The 17,613-nt window shown below is 43.7% G+C and overlaps 4 protein-coding genes across 6 annotated transcripts; 2 read left to right on the top strand and 2 right to left on the bottom strand.

Annotated features, from left to right (window-relative positions):
- The first annotated feature begins 707 nt into the window (after positions 1–707).
- Positions 708–2,825, top strand: LOC6500050 (glutarate-semialdehyde dehydrogenase). The gene is made up of 3 exons (XM_001953281.3): positions 708–877; positions 961–1,256; positions 1,467–2,825. The coding sequence occupies exons 2-3, from the start codon at positions 969–971 to the stop codon at positions 2,700–2,702; spliced, it is 1,524 nt and encodes a 507-aa protein (XP_001953316.1). The 5' UTR covers positions 708–877; positions 961–968; the 3' UTR covers positions 2,703–2,825.
- Positions 2,826–3,063: 238 nt separating this feature from the next.
- LOC6500051 (nuclear protein localization protein 4 homolog) lies at positions 3,064–17,586 on the top strand. Of its 2 annotated transcripts, none has more exons than XM_014910869.3 (8): positions 3,064–3,155; positions 4,544–4,777; positions 4,838–5,010; positions 5,068–5,596; positions 5,656–5,854; positions 5,919–6,079; positions 16,565–16,980; positions 17,052–17,586. In XM_014910869.3, exons 1-8 carry the CDS (start codon positions 3,141–3,143, stop codon positions 17,209–17,211), a joined length of 1,887 nt encoding a protein of 628 aa, XP_014766355.1. In that variant the 5' UTR covers positions 3,064–3,140; the 3' UTR covers positions 17,212–17,586. The 2 variants fall into 2 exon arrangements, with proteins under 2 accessions (XP_014766355.1, XP_001953313.1); XM_001953278.4 differs by lacking the exon at positions 3,064–3,155 and adding an exon at positions 4,188–4,480.
- On the bottom strand, positions 6,016–10,100 carry LOC6500481 (adenylate cyclase, terminal-differentiation specific). 2 transcript variants are annotated; one of them, XM_014911094.3, is made up of 3 exons: positions 8,685–10,100; positions 7,962–8,600; positions 6,016–7,897 (listed from the first exon to the last, which is right to left on the bottom strand). In XM_014911094.3, the coding sequence occupies exons 1-3, from the start codon at positions 9,963–9,965 to the stop codon at positions 7,871–7,873; spliced, it is 1,947 nt and encodes a 648-aa protein (XP_014766580.1). In that variant the 5' UTR covers positions 9,966–10,100; the 3' UTR covers positions 6,016–7,870. The 2 variants fall into 2 exon arrangements, with proteins under 2 accessions (XP_014766580.1, XP_014766579.1); XM_014911093.3 differs by having other exon boundaries at positions 6,016–7,894.
- Positions 13,534–14,695, bottom strand: LOC6502655. Its single transcript, XM_001953279.4, has one exon. It carries the CDS (start codon positions 14,473–14,475, stop codon positions 14,086–14,088), a length of 390 nt encoding a protein of 129 aa, XP_001953314.1. The 5' UTR covers positions 14,476–14,695; the 3' UTR covers positions 13,534–14,085.
- Positions 17,587–17,613: the final 27 nt, after the last annotated feature.

The raw sequence follows: 17,613 nt of genomic DNA, 5'->3' as shown, positions 1-17,613 counted from the left end.
CCTAACAAAAATAGTTCTTTCAAGTGCATAGAATGGGATGGGAGGGCGGTCTTCTGCCAGCTCGGCTGCCGGCACATGTGAAATCTATGGTCGTGATGTCTGCCTGGCTGACTGCAAACTCATAATAAATGGAGCACTCCGCTCCACGTTGGCGGCGCATGCAAAAAAGATCGGGCGGATCGGGCGAAAGGCAGCTCCGATTGTCCAGAGATTGCTGGGACAAGTGGCGCTGCCTTAAAATCGTTGTAAACCAACGGCTAAAAATGGGAATCAGGAAGCTGACCTGGACTTTCTATTTTTCTTTATTTTTGAATTGGCATTTGTATTTTGGTTGAAAGTACGCTAGACTGTACAAAATGAAGGATTTTAAAAGATTTTTTTTTAAGAATAAAAGGCAACTTTAAAGTTTATTTTTCAGCAGTACACTATTGTCTTTTTGAGATTATAAGGAAATTTATAATATTGATTTTCCTCAAAAAGTATTTATACAGTTGTCTATAGTAATCCTTCCCGATGGTGTGCCAGCCATTGTGACAAAACATTTATAAAACGTTGAAGGATAGTTCTTATCAAATCCACATTTTAAAGTTTCCTTGAGCGGGAATTTGGTCTTAGTATTAAAATACCGAAAATTTCCCTCAACCATTTCCCTAATCGATAACATTGTTTCCACTTTTGGCCACCGATGGCGCTACCGTTTTTATTATTTCTCTCCCTCTCACAGCTGACCAGCACCTAGAGATATAAATTAAAATCAATTAAACTCAATCAGAGAACAAATAGAGATAAAAAATAGTAATCTGCGAGCAGTTGAAAACTGCAAGGAAACCAACTGATACCTGATAGACCATTTAACCCCCGGACAGCTGACAAAAAGGTGCGAAAAGCCGCGAAGCAACCGGTTTGGGGAGAATCGATTAGTTGCCAACCGTTAATACATTTGCTTATCATTTTTTTCAGCCGGCAGAATGTTGCGACAATTCGGTGGCATCGCACTACGAAGATTACTCAGTTTCGGCAGGATGCGCAATTATTCAGCTCTAGTACAAAGCAAGGCCTTGGTGGACGGCGCCTGGGTGGAATCCAGTGATTGCGACACCTTCGAGGTTCTGAATCCTGCTAATGGAGCGGTGATTGGAACTGTGCCGAACATGACCGTGGCGGATGCCCAAAAGGCCATAGATGCTGCCAAGAAGGCCTACGAGTCCAAGGAATGGCGTTCCCTCACTGCCAAGGATCGCTCCAATCTGCTGAAAGTGAGTTTCTGATAAGAGGAGATAAGCGCGAAGAAATTGAAAACAAAGATTGTAAACACTCTTCGGTAATGTGTTTGTAATTCACCGAAAAACTACATATATATTTTCTTAAATTAACATAGACTCCATCCTAAACTAGTTTATATATTGCTTTCCCAAATCCCAAAGTTTTTTATTCAGAAACTGTGATAATGTTATCTCCCTTTGCAGAAGTGGCACAAGCTTATAGAGCAGAACAGTCAGGAGATAGCCGAGATAATGACGGCCGAGTCGGGCAAGCCCATTAACGAGTCCAAAGGAGAAGTGGCCTATGGCAACTCTTTCGTTGAATGGTTTGCGGAGGAGGCGCGTCGCATCTACGGCGAGATCATCCCCAGTGCTGCACCCAACCGGGAGATCATAGTTATGAAACAGCCCATTGGTGTGGCCGCTCTTATTACGCCCTGGAACTTTCCAATGGCAATGATTACCCGGAAAGCAGGAGCCGCCCTGGCTGCTGGTTGCACTGTGGTGGTCAAGCCCTCAGAGGATACTCCACTTACCGCCCTGGCAGTGGCCAAATTGGCTGAGGATGCTGGCATCCCGAAAGGCGTCATCAATGTGGTGACCACTAAAAAGGCAGCTCCAATGGGCGAACTCTTTTGCAAGAGTCCTGACGTTCGTGGCATATCCTTCACGGGCTCCACGGAAGTGGGAAAGCTGCTGTTCCGCAACTGCGCAGATGGCATCAAGAGGGTTTGCCTGGAACTGGGGGGCAATGCTCCGTTTATTGTTTTCGATTCGGCCGATGTCGAGAAAGCCGTGGACGGAGCCATGGCCTCCAAGTTCAGGAACTGTGGCCAGACCTGTGTGTCTGCCAATCGATTCTTTGTCCAGGATGGCATCTACGATAAGTTTGTGGAACAGCTGAAGAAGCGCGTGGAGGCATTAAAGATTGGAAATGGCGAGGGATGCGATGTCCAAATTGGACCACTAATCAATGAAATGCAGTTCAAGAAGGTCAGTGGCTTCGTGGAGGATGCCAAGGACAAAAAAGCCACTGTTCTGTCCGGTGGAAAGCCTCTAACCGAAGTAGGATCACTTTTCTACGCTCCTACCATAATCACAGACGTTCCTAGCACGGCTAAGCTTTACACGGAGGAGGTCTTCGGTCCTGTTGTCTCTATCATTCGATTCCGCGACGAGGAGGAGGCCGTGCAAAAGGCCAACGACACTAGGCGCGGACTGGCTGGTTACTTCTACAGCGAGAATCTGCAACAGGTGTTCCGGGTGGCCAAGCGACTGGAGGTGGGCATGGTGGGTGTCAACGAGGGCATCATCTCTGCCGCCGAAGCACCCTTCGGTGGAGTCAAGGAGTCTGGAGTGGGTCGGGAAGGATCCAAGCACGGTATCGACGACTACGTGGATATCAAGTACATCTGCATGGGCAACCTCAAGTACAACTGAAGTCCAAAATGCCTCAAGCCATTGCTTTCGTTTGCTGTCTTCCATTAGAACTAAATGAGATTTGTTGAATGTTGTAAAAAAAACACGCCGCTATTTAAATAAATGTGCACAAAAATACAAAACTATATTTTAAGGATAAGGAACATTTCTAACTAAAACGAGTATAGTATTGTGTTAGTATTAAGAGCAATGAAAGTGTTTATTTATATTAATTTTTAATTTATAATATTTTAAGATTATAATAAAAAAACGAATAAGAATATGAATCAAAAATAAATTAAATTCTCGCGCGTCAGACCACCGATTGTTTGGTATTTTCTGTTATCGGTTTAAATACTCGCCAGCTGTTGAGACCGCCAATGTGTCTTCCGCGGTCTTGGTCACACATCATTGCAGTGCGAGAGAGACAGAGACAAAATTACAATAGCCGCAATACTAATGTCTGACAAAATTGTAAGTAAATTGTTGATAACAAATAAAAATTGGTTAATTCTGGCCTCCCAGAATTAGTGCTCGACAGTGCATTCCACAAGATGTCCTTCAAGAATGGCAAGCATACACGAAACCCGGAAAACCGGCAAACAAAATAGGCCGCTGTGATTTGTGTTTGTTGTTGTTGCTTTTGGCCGCCGCAGTCGTTGGCCAGAAAATGAAAAAAAAATTAATTTCCCTGATTCTTAGCCTTGACAAGTGCAGGCGCAAATGTGCCCCCAACAAATTGAGGTAGTCTTCAAGTATATGCAAAAATGCTCAGTCCACCGTTTGGACGAAAGTTGGCGAAAGGAGAAATAAGCTACACCATGACTTGTAGATTTTTGAAGTAAAAGTGCAGTCTGGCCGAAAGAGTAGCCAGGGGTGGGAAGGGGGAGTCTCAATTGGGGAGCAAAACCCAAATAGATTAATAATTAAACAGGAGGATTAGACACATATCACTTACATTTATAATATAAATATTATATGAACAAAGGCTTACGTGGTTGATTTTTCAATCAGATTGTGCATATAGTATCTAGGATACAGTCATCTGATTCCTATGACTCTTTCCAGATTGGAAGCTTAAATGGATAGTTATAGCCATAGCTACATAATACATATATCTCCTATGTATATCTTTTTAACACTGACATAGTCATGGAGTATAAAATAAACTTCTCATATAAGATTAAGGACATAGTCCACAGATTCTGTATTTTTTTCTATTAAATAAAGGCTATGCTTGCACCTGGCAGCTGTATATTGAGGCTACAATGTTCCTGAGAAACAAGGAATGATATGTTTATGTAAACTGAACTTAGATGTTTCCATTTCCTCCAGTTGGAATGGAAACAAACCACTCACGAGTAATATAAGCTACCAAACCAATTGAGTTTTTGACTTATGCGGAAATAAGAACCAAAGAAATGTCTCTATTATCAAAACAAAATCTCTTTCTAACAATGCACTCATTTTGGCAATGGTTTGGATTTTGTTTTGAAAGCGTTGCCAAGTGTTCAGTCCATTTCGCGCCTTCATGACGTACAGTCGAAATCACTAAAGAATAAGCCTTTTCAGGCTTTCGTAGCTCTTAAGCTACACTCTACACCCCGGAAAACCAGTCTCCCGAACCACCCACTTCCCCTGAACCGATTACTCCCTGAACCGATCCCTTAACCCCCCAAGACATCCACCCAATAGCCATGGCAAGTGCACCTTTGCTGCTCGAACACTTTATCTACAAGAAGCGCAATTTCGTCTACGCCTTTGTGCGCCATCGTTTATTTGTGTTATGCAAACAATCGGTGGGGCTACCAATTACAATATCTCTAATCACAAAACTAATATTGTTAATCGACATTTTACAGCTTATACGCGTTCAGTCTGCGGAGGGCATCAAGCGCATCGAGATCTCGCCCAAGTCCAATCTGAAGCAACTCTATGACAGCGTCCAGAATGCCCTAAAGGTCGACGGGTTTGGGCTCTTCAAGGAGCGCAACTGCATCACAGAGCTCCACGCCAGTGGCACTCAGCTGGTTGGTAATTCCCTCAAGCATGGCGACATGGTCTACCTGAAACAGATGGCCGGCACCTCGTCGCGGGTAAGTTAATTGCTTTCTATTCCAACCAATGAACTCTAATCAGTTGTATCCTTTTTGTAGCGCACTAGCACCACGGTCTTGGATAGCCAGGCGTTCAAGAACAGTGTCCCCGCCGAAAAGCTGAGCAACAGTAACACCACCACACGTCCTTCCATCAGTGTGGTCGAGGATGAGGTGGACCAACTTCTGAGCAAGGTGGATGGCACCATCAAGCGGGAACGCGATAGCAAACTGTTAGTCTTATCCTGCGGTTGAGGATCATTATTTTATTTAAAAATCTTATCTTTCAGCTGCCACCACAACGCGAACGGTCGTTGTGTCCACTGCTCCGCCCTGGAGCCCTATGACGAGTCCTACCTGAAGGAGCAGAACATCAAGCACTTGTCCTTCCACTCGTACATCCGAAAGCAGACCTCGGGCATGGGCCAAGGCAAATACTTTGTCTTCGACGATATCAACTGTCGCATCAAGCCCGGCTGTCGTGAGCATCCGCCATGGCCGAAAGGCATCTGTTCCAAATGCCAACCCTCGGCTATTACACTTAACCGTCAGACATACCGTCACGTGGACAACGTCATGTTCGAAAACACCAAAATCGTGGAACGATTCCTCAACTACTGGCGCACCACAGGCCACCAGCGCATGGGGTATCTTTATGGAACTTACGAGCAGCACGCTGACGTACCACTGGGTATTCGAGCCAAGGTAGCGGCCATTTATGAGCCGCCACAGGAATCCACTCGAGATTCAATTAACATACAGCCAGACGAGGGCGCCGACGAAGTGGAGGCTGTTGCTGCGGCTTTGGGACTAAAGAAGGTGAGTTGGGATTTAAAAGGCATTCGTGAGTTGCTTATCACTTTCAACTTGTCCCACAGATTGGCTGGATTTTTACTGATCTCATCACAGAGGATGCTAGTGTGGGCACTGTCAAACAGATCCGTGGCATCGAGACGCACTTCCTCACGGCCCAGGAGTGCATTACAGCTGGCGAACTGCAGAATCGTCATCCGAATCCATGTAAATATGCCTCGAACGGTGTATTCGGCTCAAAATTCGTGACTATTTGTGTGACGGGTAAGTGGGATCTCTACTCTTCCTAGACCTAATGGAAATTACTTTATCTTTTCGTTAATTTTAGGAGATAATACCAAACAAGTGCACATGGAAGGATATGCTGTATCGGCCCAGTGCATGGCATTGGTGCGTGATAATTGTCTAATACCAACCAAGGATGCGCCCGAGCTTGGCTATGTGCGTGAATCGACGGACAAACAATATGTTCCAGATGTCTTCTATAAGGTGAGTTTTGGAGTATTCCATTGGAGTGCAACTTCCTCGATTCTTGACCTGAAATCCCCCGATTCCCCCACCAAGAAAAGAATCAGTTTTTGGCAACGTTTATTGAATTAATATCCATCACACATAAACACACCAATAATTTGCATATTTAGACATCAATGAATAATGGGCTTGCTTATCTATACTACCAATGACAATCATTTCCTATAAATACCAATTAAACACTCTACTCTGCCTCCGTTTCATCTGGGTTTGTACTACGCATCATTGCTCCGAGATATCCAGCATTCCATTCCCATTTCTTGGCGATGGTTCACACCGGTATACATTAATGATTATTGGATATTTTATAAATTAAACCTAAACCTAAAGCCGTTTGAGCATCCTACCGATCACAATCTTAAAGTCGTTTCCTAAAACCTCCAATACACGCTAGCTAATCCTTTCCCTTCCCGAACGAACCTTAAAGGTTGTCTGTTCTTTTCTGTTACAATTTTTTAACTACATTTTGTTGGAACAATATCCTCTCGACGATATATTCTTAAAACATATAATAGTTATTGCATATTTCGTATAATTTCGTTTTGATAAAGTTCAATAGTTCCGAGAGTTGTAAGCGGTTTCTTATAGGTCGTTAGTTTTCATGAAATCACATATAGAGCCTCGATTGTGGCCACACCAAATGCACATATAGATATATGTATTTAGACATTGAACATCAGATATATATTTTAATAAACATTTATATATTTTGTATGACAGATAATTGTTTTTTTCACCTTTTTCATGATTAGAGTTTCGAAACTGCCTTCGTAGGTACTCTGCTCTGTGTCCTGCCTAAAGTATCTTTCCATTATAATTTCACACTTATCTTAACATTATTGTAGCTAACTTTCTATGTCCAGGTAACGTTGTAGCGCTCAGACAGCAACAAGTGCTTGTCTTTCCTTAAATATAGTATGTGTTTTTGAAGGAGCTTCGGGTGAAATGACGAGTTTCATATACCTATTTCGATATACATCGTTATTCTTTGGTGTGGTGTGTTTTAAATAGCATCCAAAAGACTTAATACTTGTCTTGTAAACGGCTTATAAAAATTTCATTAGTCTGTCTCAAAAATTGGCTTTTGTTTTCTTCTGTATTTGCTTTTAAAATTTCTATTTTCGGACGTGATTATAAAGCGTGCAAATTTGTTTACAAAAATTCGTACCTTAACCGACAGATGCCAAAAAGTTGTGGGTGGGTGTGTGTGTGTGTGTGTGTTCACTGAAGATGGTTAAAATATAATTGTGTTCTTTGGGGATTTCGAAAAGTTACTTCTATGCTGTGTTGTATAATAGTTTTTGCCGTTCAGTCGATACTCGCTACAATTCCGGATCACTGTCCTAACGGCTGGACGTCCAATGAAATCGCCGGTTGCTGCTATTCTCTCGACCACCTCAATGCCCTGGATGATGTATCCGAAAATGGCCGTAAAGGAGCGCATCTCGTTGAGCACCAACCGAAACTGGCTGCCCACGTAGCCGCAGTTGTCCTGTCGTTTCTGGCCACGTCGCATGCCAACGGTGCCCCGGAAGGCCACCAGGCCAGTGTCCTCCGGCATAAAGTATCGCTGGACGAATGCCGAATGTCCACCCCGTCCGTTATTTGTTTCGAAATCGCCACTGATTATGCTCTCATCCTCCCAGGCTTGAAATATTCTGCATCCCCGATAACCGAAGCCAAAGTCGTGTCGGATGAGGGCCCCAAAGTTCTCCGCCATCCGGGGAGCAGCATCTGGTCGTACTTCGATTAGTATTCTTCCGGCCAGTCTTCCTGCTGTTTCCAGTTCCATATAATAGATGGGATAACAGTGAACGGACGGCAGACGGACAATGCTTACCAAAGGTACTGGCTCGGAGATGGTGTCCTCATCCTCTTCCTCTTCTGGCTCCTGATCCGGTTCCTGTTCAGGTTCCTGCTCTTCTGGGGAATGGTTATTGTTGTTGTTATTGTTGTTAGTGTTGTTGTTCTCGTTTGTGTTAGTGTTGGTGGTGGTGGTGTTGCTGTTGGAGCGCCTTCCGTTCGATTGGTGCAATTGCTGCTCTACTTCCATGGCCCAGTAAGGATTCCAGGATTGGGCCGATAAGTACTGATAGTGCGGAAGATGCTGGTAATCATGGCTCTCTCCCATGAACTGTTCTTGAAAGCTTGATTCCTGAGCTGATGGCCCTAGATTCTGCCCCTGCTGCTGCTGTTGCTGTTGCTCTTCTTGTTGCCGTCGCTCATGGGCGTGCGCCTCTTGCAACTGCTCCTGTTGCTGCACCTGAGCCCTGAAGCCCGGATCCTGCTGTATCCGCAAGTCGCGCAATCTATCGTTCATGGAAGCATGTTGCTGCTGACTGGAATGGATGTTTGAAAAGTTTTCCATTGCCAGCTCGAATTGCTGGTCCAATCGAGCCTGGCTTTGTTCTGGGGCTTCTTTCTCAGGCTCCGGGGCTGGCCCTGCCGGCATCTGCGGCTGTGGCTCCCTCTGCGGAACCTGCAACTCCAAACTCAGGCGATTATAATTCTGTTCAAATAACTGAGCCGCCGGATTGCTGCGGTGCGAAGAATTGCTACTTGCCGAACCCGAGGATTCCACAGAGCCCGAACGGTCTGGAGTATAGTCGTCATACCGGGAATAATACCGCGGATGTTGCTGCAGCACACGGTCCTGCATCATGTCTAGATAAGCCAGATGGTCCACAACGTCGAAGTCCCGGCGCTGCCGATTGAAATTCGGTGGCACCACCGCTCGTCGCGACTGAGGCAACAGCTCGGGAACCGGTGGCGGAGTACGGCACAGCACCGGGAGCGTGTTCTGCTGCAACTCACTCCAGTAGGCCAACACGCAGTAGTTGGTTAGGATCAGAGCCGGTGGCGGATCCACGTTATGCGGAATGGGGCCTGGACTGGTGAAGCTGCGTAGCTTCATGAGCCTCTCGTTGAGCTTCTCAAAGTCCAGGACCTGCATGCCATTCTCGTTGATGGCTGCCCGCATCCGGCACTGGAAGTTCACCTCCAACAGCTGAGTTTTGTAGCGCTGGTGCTGCTCACACAGCTTGTATAGCAACTGGACCATGTCGGCTCCGGAAAGCTGTCCGGAAGATCGGTTGATGTCCCTCTGGGAGCGGAGGCACCAGCCCCGCATCTGGCAAGCAATCATCGACGGCTTGTGCTCCAACATGCCGCGCTTGACATGCAACTGGACGTGGTAGCACGCCTCGCAGACCTGCCGCAAGAGGGTCATTTCGCGCACAGAATATTCGTCAGCCTTTACGGCGAGATTCCTGATCTTGCCCAGTTCGATGTCAAGTAGCTGGCGCAGCAGATGGTTGTAGTCCAGCTGACGGGTCATACGGTGCTCCACGTGCAGCAGCCCCTCGGAGCAGGCGCGGCACAATAGTCGATTGCAGTTGTGGCACCAAATACTATTAGGCACCGAGTGCAGTATGCAATTCTCGCTGTTGGTCGCTAAAAAGTTCTCCACATCGATTGCCCTCAGCCAGTTGCCGCCATCGCCTTCTTCTTGGGGTGTTGGGGTATCCATCTCGTTCACTAGGGTGTCGCCGCGTCCGCCCGAGAAGCCCATAATGGCGCGGCCCAAAAGCAAAGCCGGCATCTCACGAAGAAGGAACATAATGTGACGTGGCTCCGGCATCCCCTGGAGTGGCATACGGGTGCAAACTCCGCACAAGAGACACACTATCTCCTGGGTGGCGCCAAACTGGTTGGAGATCACGCACTCGCCGCAGATAATGTGCTTGCACGACATCTCCTTCGGCACTATTCCAGCACCGATGTCGTAGCGTCGACGGCACTGCCCACAGCTCATAAGTGGCACAAGATCTTGCGGAATTTCCATTTCGTTTCTCACTTTCAAAATCTCTACAATTAATAATAAAAAATATAGATTTTAATTATTTGATTTCACTGCGGCTTTTTAGCTCCTATTCGAATGAGGTTCTCGGTACGAATGAAACAATCCCCAGAGATTTCTCTACAGCTCCCATAGAAATAGAAAGCATGGATTGCTTGTTGCAAGTTATTTTGAAATTGGAATTTGGGAAAATGGGTTGCCCCAAACACACAAAACCATAAACTATTAGGGCTAGGGATCATTTGCGGTTTCAATCAAACCATCAGCAGATGTCTTCTTTTTTGATTGCTGAGGAAATTAAACCTTAAATGGGTATGGAATTCAATAAAAGCCATTTTTAATTACAGAAAGGCTTCAGGATTGGCTTTAAAATGAGTTTCCCCAGATTTCTGATTGTGAATCCTGAAAAGTTTTTTGAATTTCAAAATTCTTTCAACTTGGGCTTGTTTGTGCGATTAACTTTCGGCTCCTTCCAGACGAAAGGAGCACTTCCTGCTAGTTAGTTGAGAGTCTGCGCCCTAATTCCTCGCCCGGCGGGGAACCCTTGGGAAACTTTTCCGCCGTGTGGCAGTTATTGAGACTTTGTTCTAAGCCGTGTAATCAAAGTTTCCTTTGGCCAAAGACACCCGAAATTGGAAGGATGTGTTTTTGGGGGTCAAGAAGATGAACAAAGCTTGGCTAAATACGGAGGAAAAAAACTGGATGGTCGCAGCTGGACAAATTGTTGATCAAATCGAAAACTTTTTCGGATAAGCAACATGCGTGTTCTATTTTTGTGGCTTAATTTTTGCACCAAACACCGAACTAGGTTAAGGATATTAATTAATATTCCATTCAGCACAAGTATAGGGAAAGAAATATACGTTGGCCCTTATCCTTGTTCTTCCTGATTTCAATACACTCTATGGTGGGAAAAATGCACACTTCAAAATTTAAATAAAGACACAAGGTTCCGAGAACAGTAGGCTTACTTAAAGCAGCGCCTGCTGTGTGATTTTCCCTTTTATTTGCCCTTATGCCATAATACACCTGTCACAAGGAAGGCTTCAATCACCTTGTTTATTTTTGCTACCTTCTAGGGTGCTCTCGGTTTTCCGGCCTACAAATTCCTTTCCATGCCATTGGAGTACAAGGACCACGTTTGTCGCATTTCTTACGGGTATTTTCGCTTCTGTTTAGTATTCACTTTTCCCTTGTACTTTCCCTGCGTTTTTCTTTTCTTTTTTTTTTTGCAATTATGCAAATGTCCTAAGCCGTCTGCAGCTTCAGCAATTATCGTGTGGAGTCCTCCTTGCATTCGGAAAATAAAAAATAGGACCCACCTCCTTCCATTCTCCTCTCTGTGGCTCACCCCAGAGTGTACGATGTGTGAATTGAAATAAAAAAGGAATTCCTCGTGTTCGTGTATCCTTGACATAAATTCATATTTATGGCAATTTGTTTTGTCACCCCGAAGAGATGTGTTTAGAATATAATTCTGTTTTTTTTTTGATTCTGGTAATTGTTTACATGTCAGAAAATAAAGTCGGCAAAAGGTTCATGTCCTTTGAGCGAAACTCTCATGACAATTGCTCGAATTGGCAACAAGCTGGCACTCTCTTGCCATTACTTAGTAGGAACAAAATGGAACGGCCAGCGCCAGAGGACAGTGACAGATTTTGATGGCTTCTGGTGGCTTGTTTAACTTGTAGCTGCCACCATGTCTTCCACTATAAATTAACCGCCCGACGTCTGTCAACGTTATTCAGGATTAACTTGCCTTGCCGCTCCAACAATTCCCAAATTAGTATACGTGCTACTGCGAAATGTGTAATATTCTCCTCGGGTGGAGAAACCACAGAAACTGGGCTATTGTTTCATTTTCCAGGTACATATTCTTAAATTTTCATTAAATGAGAAATTTCTGTGAAATTCACACATCACTTATTTGAAAGTTATCTTTTAATTAGTCATGTTTTTGCTTAACAAGAATCCCCATTTTAAACGAAACTCAACTCCTTAATGTCTATTCACATTGTTCTCCTTTAATCACAGAGCACTAACAAAAGCTATTGAATTACCTTTGCTCGGAAACTAAATTTCAACTTAATACCCTGAGAGTGTAAAGCAATTTTTGTTTATTTTTCATAAGACAGGAATTTAATATTTGCCTCTATACTTCAGATTTTCTTTATTATTGTCTCTGACAAAAGCTATTGATTTGCATTCTGCTCTCAGGAAATATTTTCCTTTTCTTCATTGTTTTTATATATTATTTGTGCTTTTCATTTTGATAAATTGCTGGCGCATCCTAGCAACTGGTTTTGATGGGGTTTCTGGTTAAGATTGCTTGCCAGCAATTGTTGAAACGTGTGCTTATAAATTTTTAATTCGCCTGTTGCATGTACATATTTTCACCTCTGCTGGGAATCCCCCGGGGCGAACGTAGGTCTGCCTACTTATTTATGGCTAATGTCAAAACGTTTTGCTTTAACTCTTGCAATTCCCAAACGAAATTAAAAGTTTTTGGACCTCGACGGCTACTGGGTTCCGAGTTCTGGTATGCAAAGGCAAATGTTTGTGGTATACGGATTTTAATTAATAAATTGTGTACATAACAATTTAAAAGGATTTCTAGGGGTCTCTTCCTTTCAGATTTCAATGTTAAGTGTGCACCTACATACGCTCGCATACCACATTAAATTCACGGAAAATTCCGTTGCAGCCCTCAGGAAATTACTCGCAACTTTTAATGACTGAAATTTCGCCTGAAGTTTTCTGCTAAATCAATTTTTGAACGTGTCTGGATTTAAATCATAGAGGAAAAAGTGACAAGGGCAATCTGCAAATCGATAAGCAATAGGTGGCCTGGTTTGCGGCTCATTGTCAGTGCCTGTTGGCGATTGGCCTGGCTTACTGACTTCCCGGCTTGTGGTTTTATGTCTGCGCCTTGTGGTGGACAATAAAAATGTAGCGCGTGTTTGTGTGTCACCTTGTACGGTTAGCCTTCTTCTACCACTACTCCTGTTCCTTCGTTCTCCTTTATGGAAGGACTCTAGCGTACGTAAATGACCCTTCGCTAATTGCCATAAGCGGACTTGGGCCATGGCTATAATTGGTTCCCTTCATTTTAATGACACTGCAAACGTGCTGGGAATATTTTTTAGCCATATGGTCAAGATAGAGAGTTTTATATTACTATTAAATCCTATTGCATCTGAAAGATTGGGTCTCTTTGGAAGTGGCAAGTTTTGAAAACTAAACATCAAAGCCTAGTGCGAACCGGAAATAGAATGCAAAAATGAAGGAATTTGTAGTTCCAGAAGGACTAGACCGACCCCACACTCGTACTTCTGAGGCTATCCAATGAGCTGACAAATAATTAGCATACTTTTAAGGGCAACCGCCCTTTTTTTGATGGATGGGCTATGGGATGGGACATGGCCCGGCGGAAATTCTGTTCCGTGCGCTCTGCTCTGTTCTGCTCTGCTCCACTGCCAGACTTCAATCATGCAAATTAACCTTCAGCTTGTCAAATTCCGTACTAATCAAAGCCAAACTTTGATGGATGCGAAATGGAATGCTACCAGTCTCTCTGCCACGAATGTGCATGTGTTTGCCCAAAGCAGTCGGGGCGAAGGTCTGCATCCGTTGAAATATGATAATGAGTCCTTGATATGAAAATATCAAAGAAAATAAACAGAAGTTTGCTTTTGGACAGATTGTGTTAAAAATACGATGAACTTGAAGAACTTCATGGTCTACTTAAGTGATTTTTTATTATTTTTTTTTATTATTAATTTTTTCACATTTTTCTGTTTATTGACTTTGCAATTATATTAATGGCACTTTATTAAATAGCACTCGTTTACCAATGCTTACCTTTCAATTGTTTTGGCTTCACAAAACTCACTCATTAAATACAAATACTAGTGTTAATTCATTTTGATTATTTTTTTTTGGTTTTGTTTAAAATGCACAGGAACTTGATTGTTTGCTTGTATTAATCGGTCCATTTAAATTTCACCTTTTAAATGCATAAAAAATATGTAGCTTGTTCAGTTTCGATTATTGTTATTGAATTGTACTGGCTGGCGCACATGAGCTGTACTCGTATTTGTTGAAACTATTTTTTATCCTTTTTTGTGCACTTGCACAAGGTGAAAGCTTTGAATATTTTACTTTCACTTTTTGGACTGATTTTCTTCTTACGACTGGGAGCAGCTGTCTGATGATTTTCTGTTTCCTGCTCGACCTCCAGCGCCTTGTGTCCCGTTTGGATCGGTTTGTGGGGCGACAGTGGCTGAGATATCTCCTGTAGGTGGGCTTTCTGTTGCTGATGGTGGTGCTGGCGTGATTTAAATGCAGCATTGCTGAGCTGCCAGCTGCTGGGCAGGGATCGCAAAGCAACTGGCTTTGTGTGCTGCTGCTGATAGCTGGGCGCTGCACTGGCCAATCCCGCCGAGCTCTCCGGGGTGGTCGACAGCGTGGACGAGGCGACTGCCGTCCAAAACATAATTAATTCGCTGATTATTGCTGATGCCACATATTGAAAACATGTTCCTCTTCCCGAACATCTTACGCCAAAATAAAAACACTTGCAACCAAAATTGTTCCAACTTTGAGTTAAAAAAAAAAAAATAGCTGCGGTTAAACCAAACTATTGGCGCGTTTTGAAGTTCAGCTATCCCAATGGGCTCGTCCTGCCCTGTTCGAGTCGTTGGCCAAATGCAGCCTCGTTTTGACAGGATGTGCCCTTTATAGACACGAGGAAAGAGCTTGAAAAGCTTTCCCAAACGCCTTCGATGCTCTCTCGCCGAGCACACCAGCCAATGTCAATGTCAAGCTTTTTGCTGTTCCTTTGGTCCTTTCGGTTGTGCACTTGCCACAAAATAACAGGATTAACTGTTGCAATTTTGCGGAATAGAAACTATGCAATAGGCATAATTTACCCTTTTAAATATTCGGAGATAAGAAGCAAAATTCCATGCCATAGTATGCGAAAATTGATCGTGGTTTGTACTTTTAAAAGGTTCACTAAATGTGGAAGCCAAATGAATAAGTGCTCCTGCCTTTCATGTTTAGCTTATTGAAAATAAATCAGTATGGGTTTAAGACTAGTAGCTTCCTCTATGCTTTGTTTAAAATACAAATGGGTTTGAGATTGATTTCCAAACCTAATCAATCAAGCATATCCGAATGCAGAGATACTGATAAGTGAAGCCCTTCCGAATGCAGGTGCATTGTGTGAAAGGTGTTTTGGGTTCCCGCATTGTCCAGTGGGTTAATTAACAAGGACCCTAATCCTGGAATTTGGTTCACCTGGCTGCCAAGATTGGCCGTTGTTGGACCCCCCTACGTCGTCCTGGTCAACTGCTATGCATTGAAGGCTCATACTTTCAATTCATATTAACCAAAGCAGTGTGAATTCAATTTTCCTGCACGGCCATGCATGGCTCTGAAGGCGGCTCACCGAAAATTATTTGAAATTGTATAGGATTTTAGTTACAATTCGAATAGTGGCACTTTTGACCGGCCATTTCCTGCTGAAAATCCGTTGATTTAATAAAATCAACTTGGCCTGAGTGCCGACTTTCCGTATCCCGGCCTACGGGTTTTAACTTTCGGAGTGGGCTGATAATTAACTTTGTCAGCGAATGCATTGTTTGAAGTGATAATTGTTGACTGTCACGAACAACCTTTTCTCGCTGGCCAATTAAATTGTATTTTTCACAAAAATTATTTTTTTCGAACCGCGTCCAAATAACTTAATAAGTAATTGATTTATGCCCAGCTTATTTGTTCAATTGTTTTCATTTGGTTCCCACACTCGTTGATGGCAAACAAAATAGTTTCTTAAATTTTTATTCGTGTACCCTGGGCTCTGGTGATCTGATAGAAGTAGCTTCCATCTCAACCAATGACTGTCCCATCTCTTGTCAAATTTGGCCAACTATTGCAATTAGATTAAGGCTGCTACCAACTTGATTCGCTTTCGAAGTAAAGTTTGCTTTAAATGCAAATTCTTGGCTGGCATTCAACTTCTAACATGTTTATGTCAACAGGATGCACATCCTGTTCAGAAATTGTTTTAAAAGCTTTTGTTTCTACCTTTAATGAGCTCCAAGCGTATTTTCAATGGTTGTTAATTAACTTTTTCAAGAGTAACTGATGCATGCTCTTTATTACAATAACGTTTTGTGGAGCACCCATTAAAGTATGCTACTTTTTTTTAAATATTTTCTGACAGCAAATAGGTAGTCTCTAAATCTCTTAAGTTTTAAAATTAACAAAAAAAATGCAAACACCATTCACAGTGTCAGTTACTTGAGTTACTTTCTTCCGCTCTTAGCCTAGATATTAGATGAGCAGTCGGCTTAGGCAAGGTCATTGCCGAGCTAACAGGTTGCCTGGCGAAAAGCTTTTCTCAGAGAGCGGAATATTTGTGGGCTCGGATGGGAACAGAGAAAAAGTGTCGCGCGTCAGCAACGTTTTTGTTAAAATTCTGGCCCAAATCTTATGTAGGTCACTGGGCCATGCTGTTACTGCCCCACAACTAATACGTACACATCGATGCTTTTTTTTCTCGTTTTTGCCTCGCTCAGGAAAAGGACCAGTACGGCAATGAAGTGCAACGGCTGGCACGACCCCTGCCCGTGGAGTATCTGCTGGTGGATGTGCCCGCCTCTACGCCCCTGCAGCCGCAGTACACCTTCACCGAGTACGACAAACGCCAGCCGTTCCCCATCGAGAACCGCTACATCGATGGTCATCTGCAGGACTTTAATGCGCTGAGCTGCTACCTCTCCGCCTGGGGCGAGGAGGAGTTCCTCGAAGCCGTCTCCGACTTCCACCTGCTGGTCTACCTCTACAAGATGGACATGCTGCCGCTGCGCCAGCACATGGGCCTCCTCCTTGAGGCGGTGCGCACAAAGAACCCCAACCAGGCCGCCCATTTCAAGGACGAGGAGGTGTGGAAGCTGCTAGAGTCGCTCATCCAGGCCAGCTCCGGAGGCAGTGGGTGAGTATCAATATGACCATTATGCTGGGTCATTTCTAAAATCAAACATTTGTTTTTCTTTTAAATTTCAGCGGCACCACCAGCTATCCCAGCGGTGGGGCAGCGGCAAGCACTGGTGCCGCAGGATCGGACGCCATGGACCTAGACGCCAACACCTGGACATGCAACCATTGCACCTTTATCAATCGTGGCGAGCTTACATCCTGTGAAATCTGCTCTCTACCAAGATAAGGATTCCCATAATTACATATTCCGCGTTGTGCAGCCGGAATAAAAATTTCAAAATTCTGGCGTAAAAACAAACTAAAGATTCAATCATACTTACTAATAGCAGCAGTTGGAAGACATGCAGTATCCCTTTCAAATACACACACAAACACACCAAGCCCTCCACCCCCTTCCCACACACACACACACACACGCAACAAAAACTCAAAACCGTGTAAAAGGATACTAAATAAACGCAGAACTTTGTGCGAATGTCTCGCACTCTCTATATACATATGTGTAAACATGTACGTGTAAGAATTTTATAAAATAAAATACAAAAAAAAACATGGAAGAAAAAATTTAATTTATTTTTAAATAAATTTCAATTGTTGAGCAGTCGCTTTTTTGTTTTTATTTTGCTAA

This window comes from Drosophila ananassae, chromosome 2L (genome assembly GCF_017639315.1).
Source record: "Drosophila ananassae strain 14024-0371.13 chromosome 2L, ASM1763931v2, whole genome shotgun sequence".
In the NCBI taxonomy this organism is placed as follows: Eukaryota; Metazoa; Arthropoda; class Insecta; order Diptera; family Drosophilidae; genus Drosophila; species Drosophila ananassae.
The sequence above is the reverse complement of the archived record's forward strand: the minus strand, read 5'-3'. Positions and strand labels throughout refer to the sequence as shown.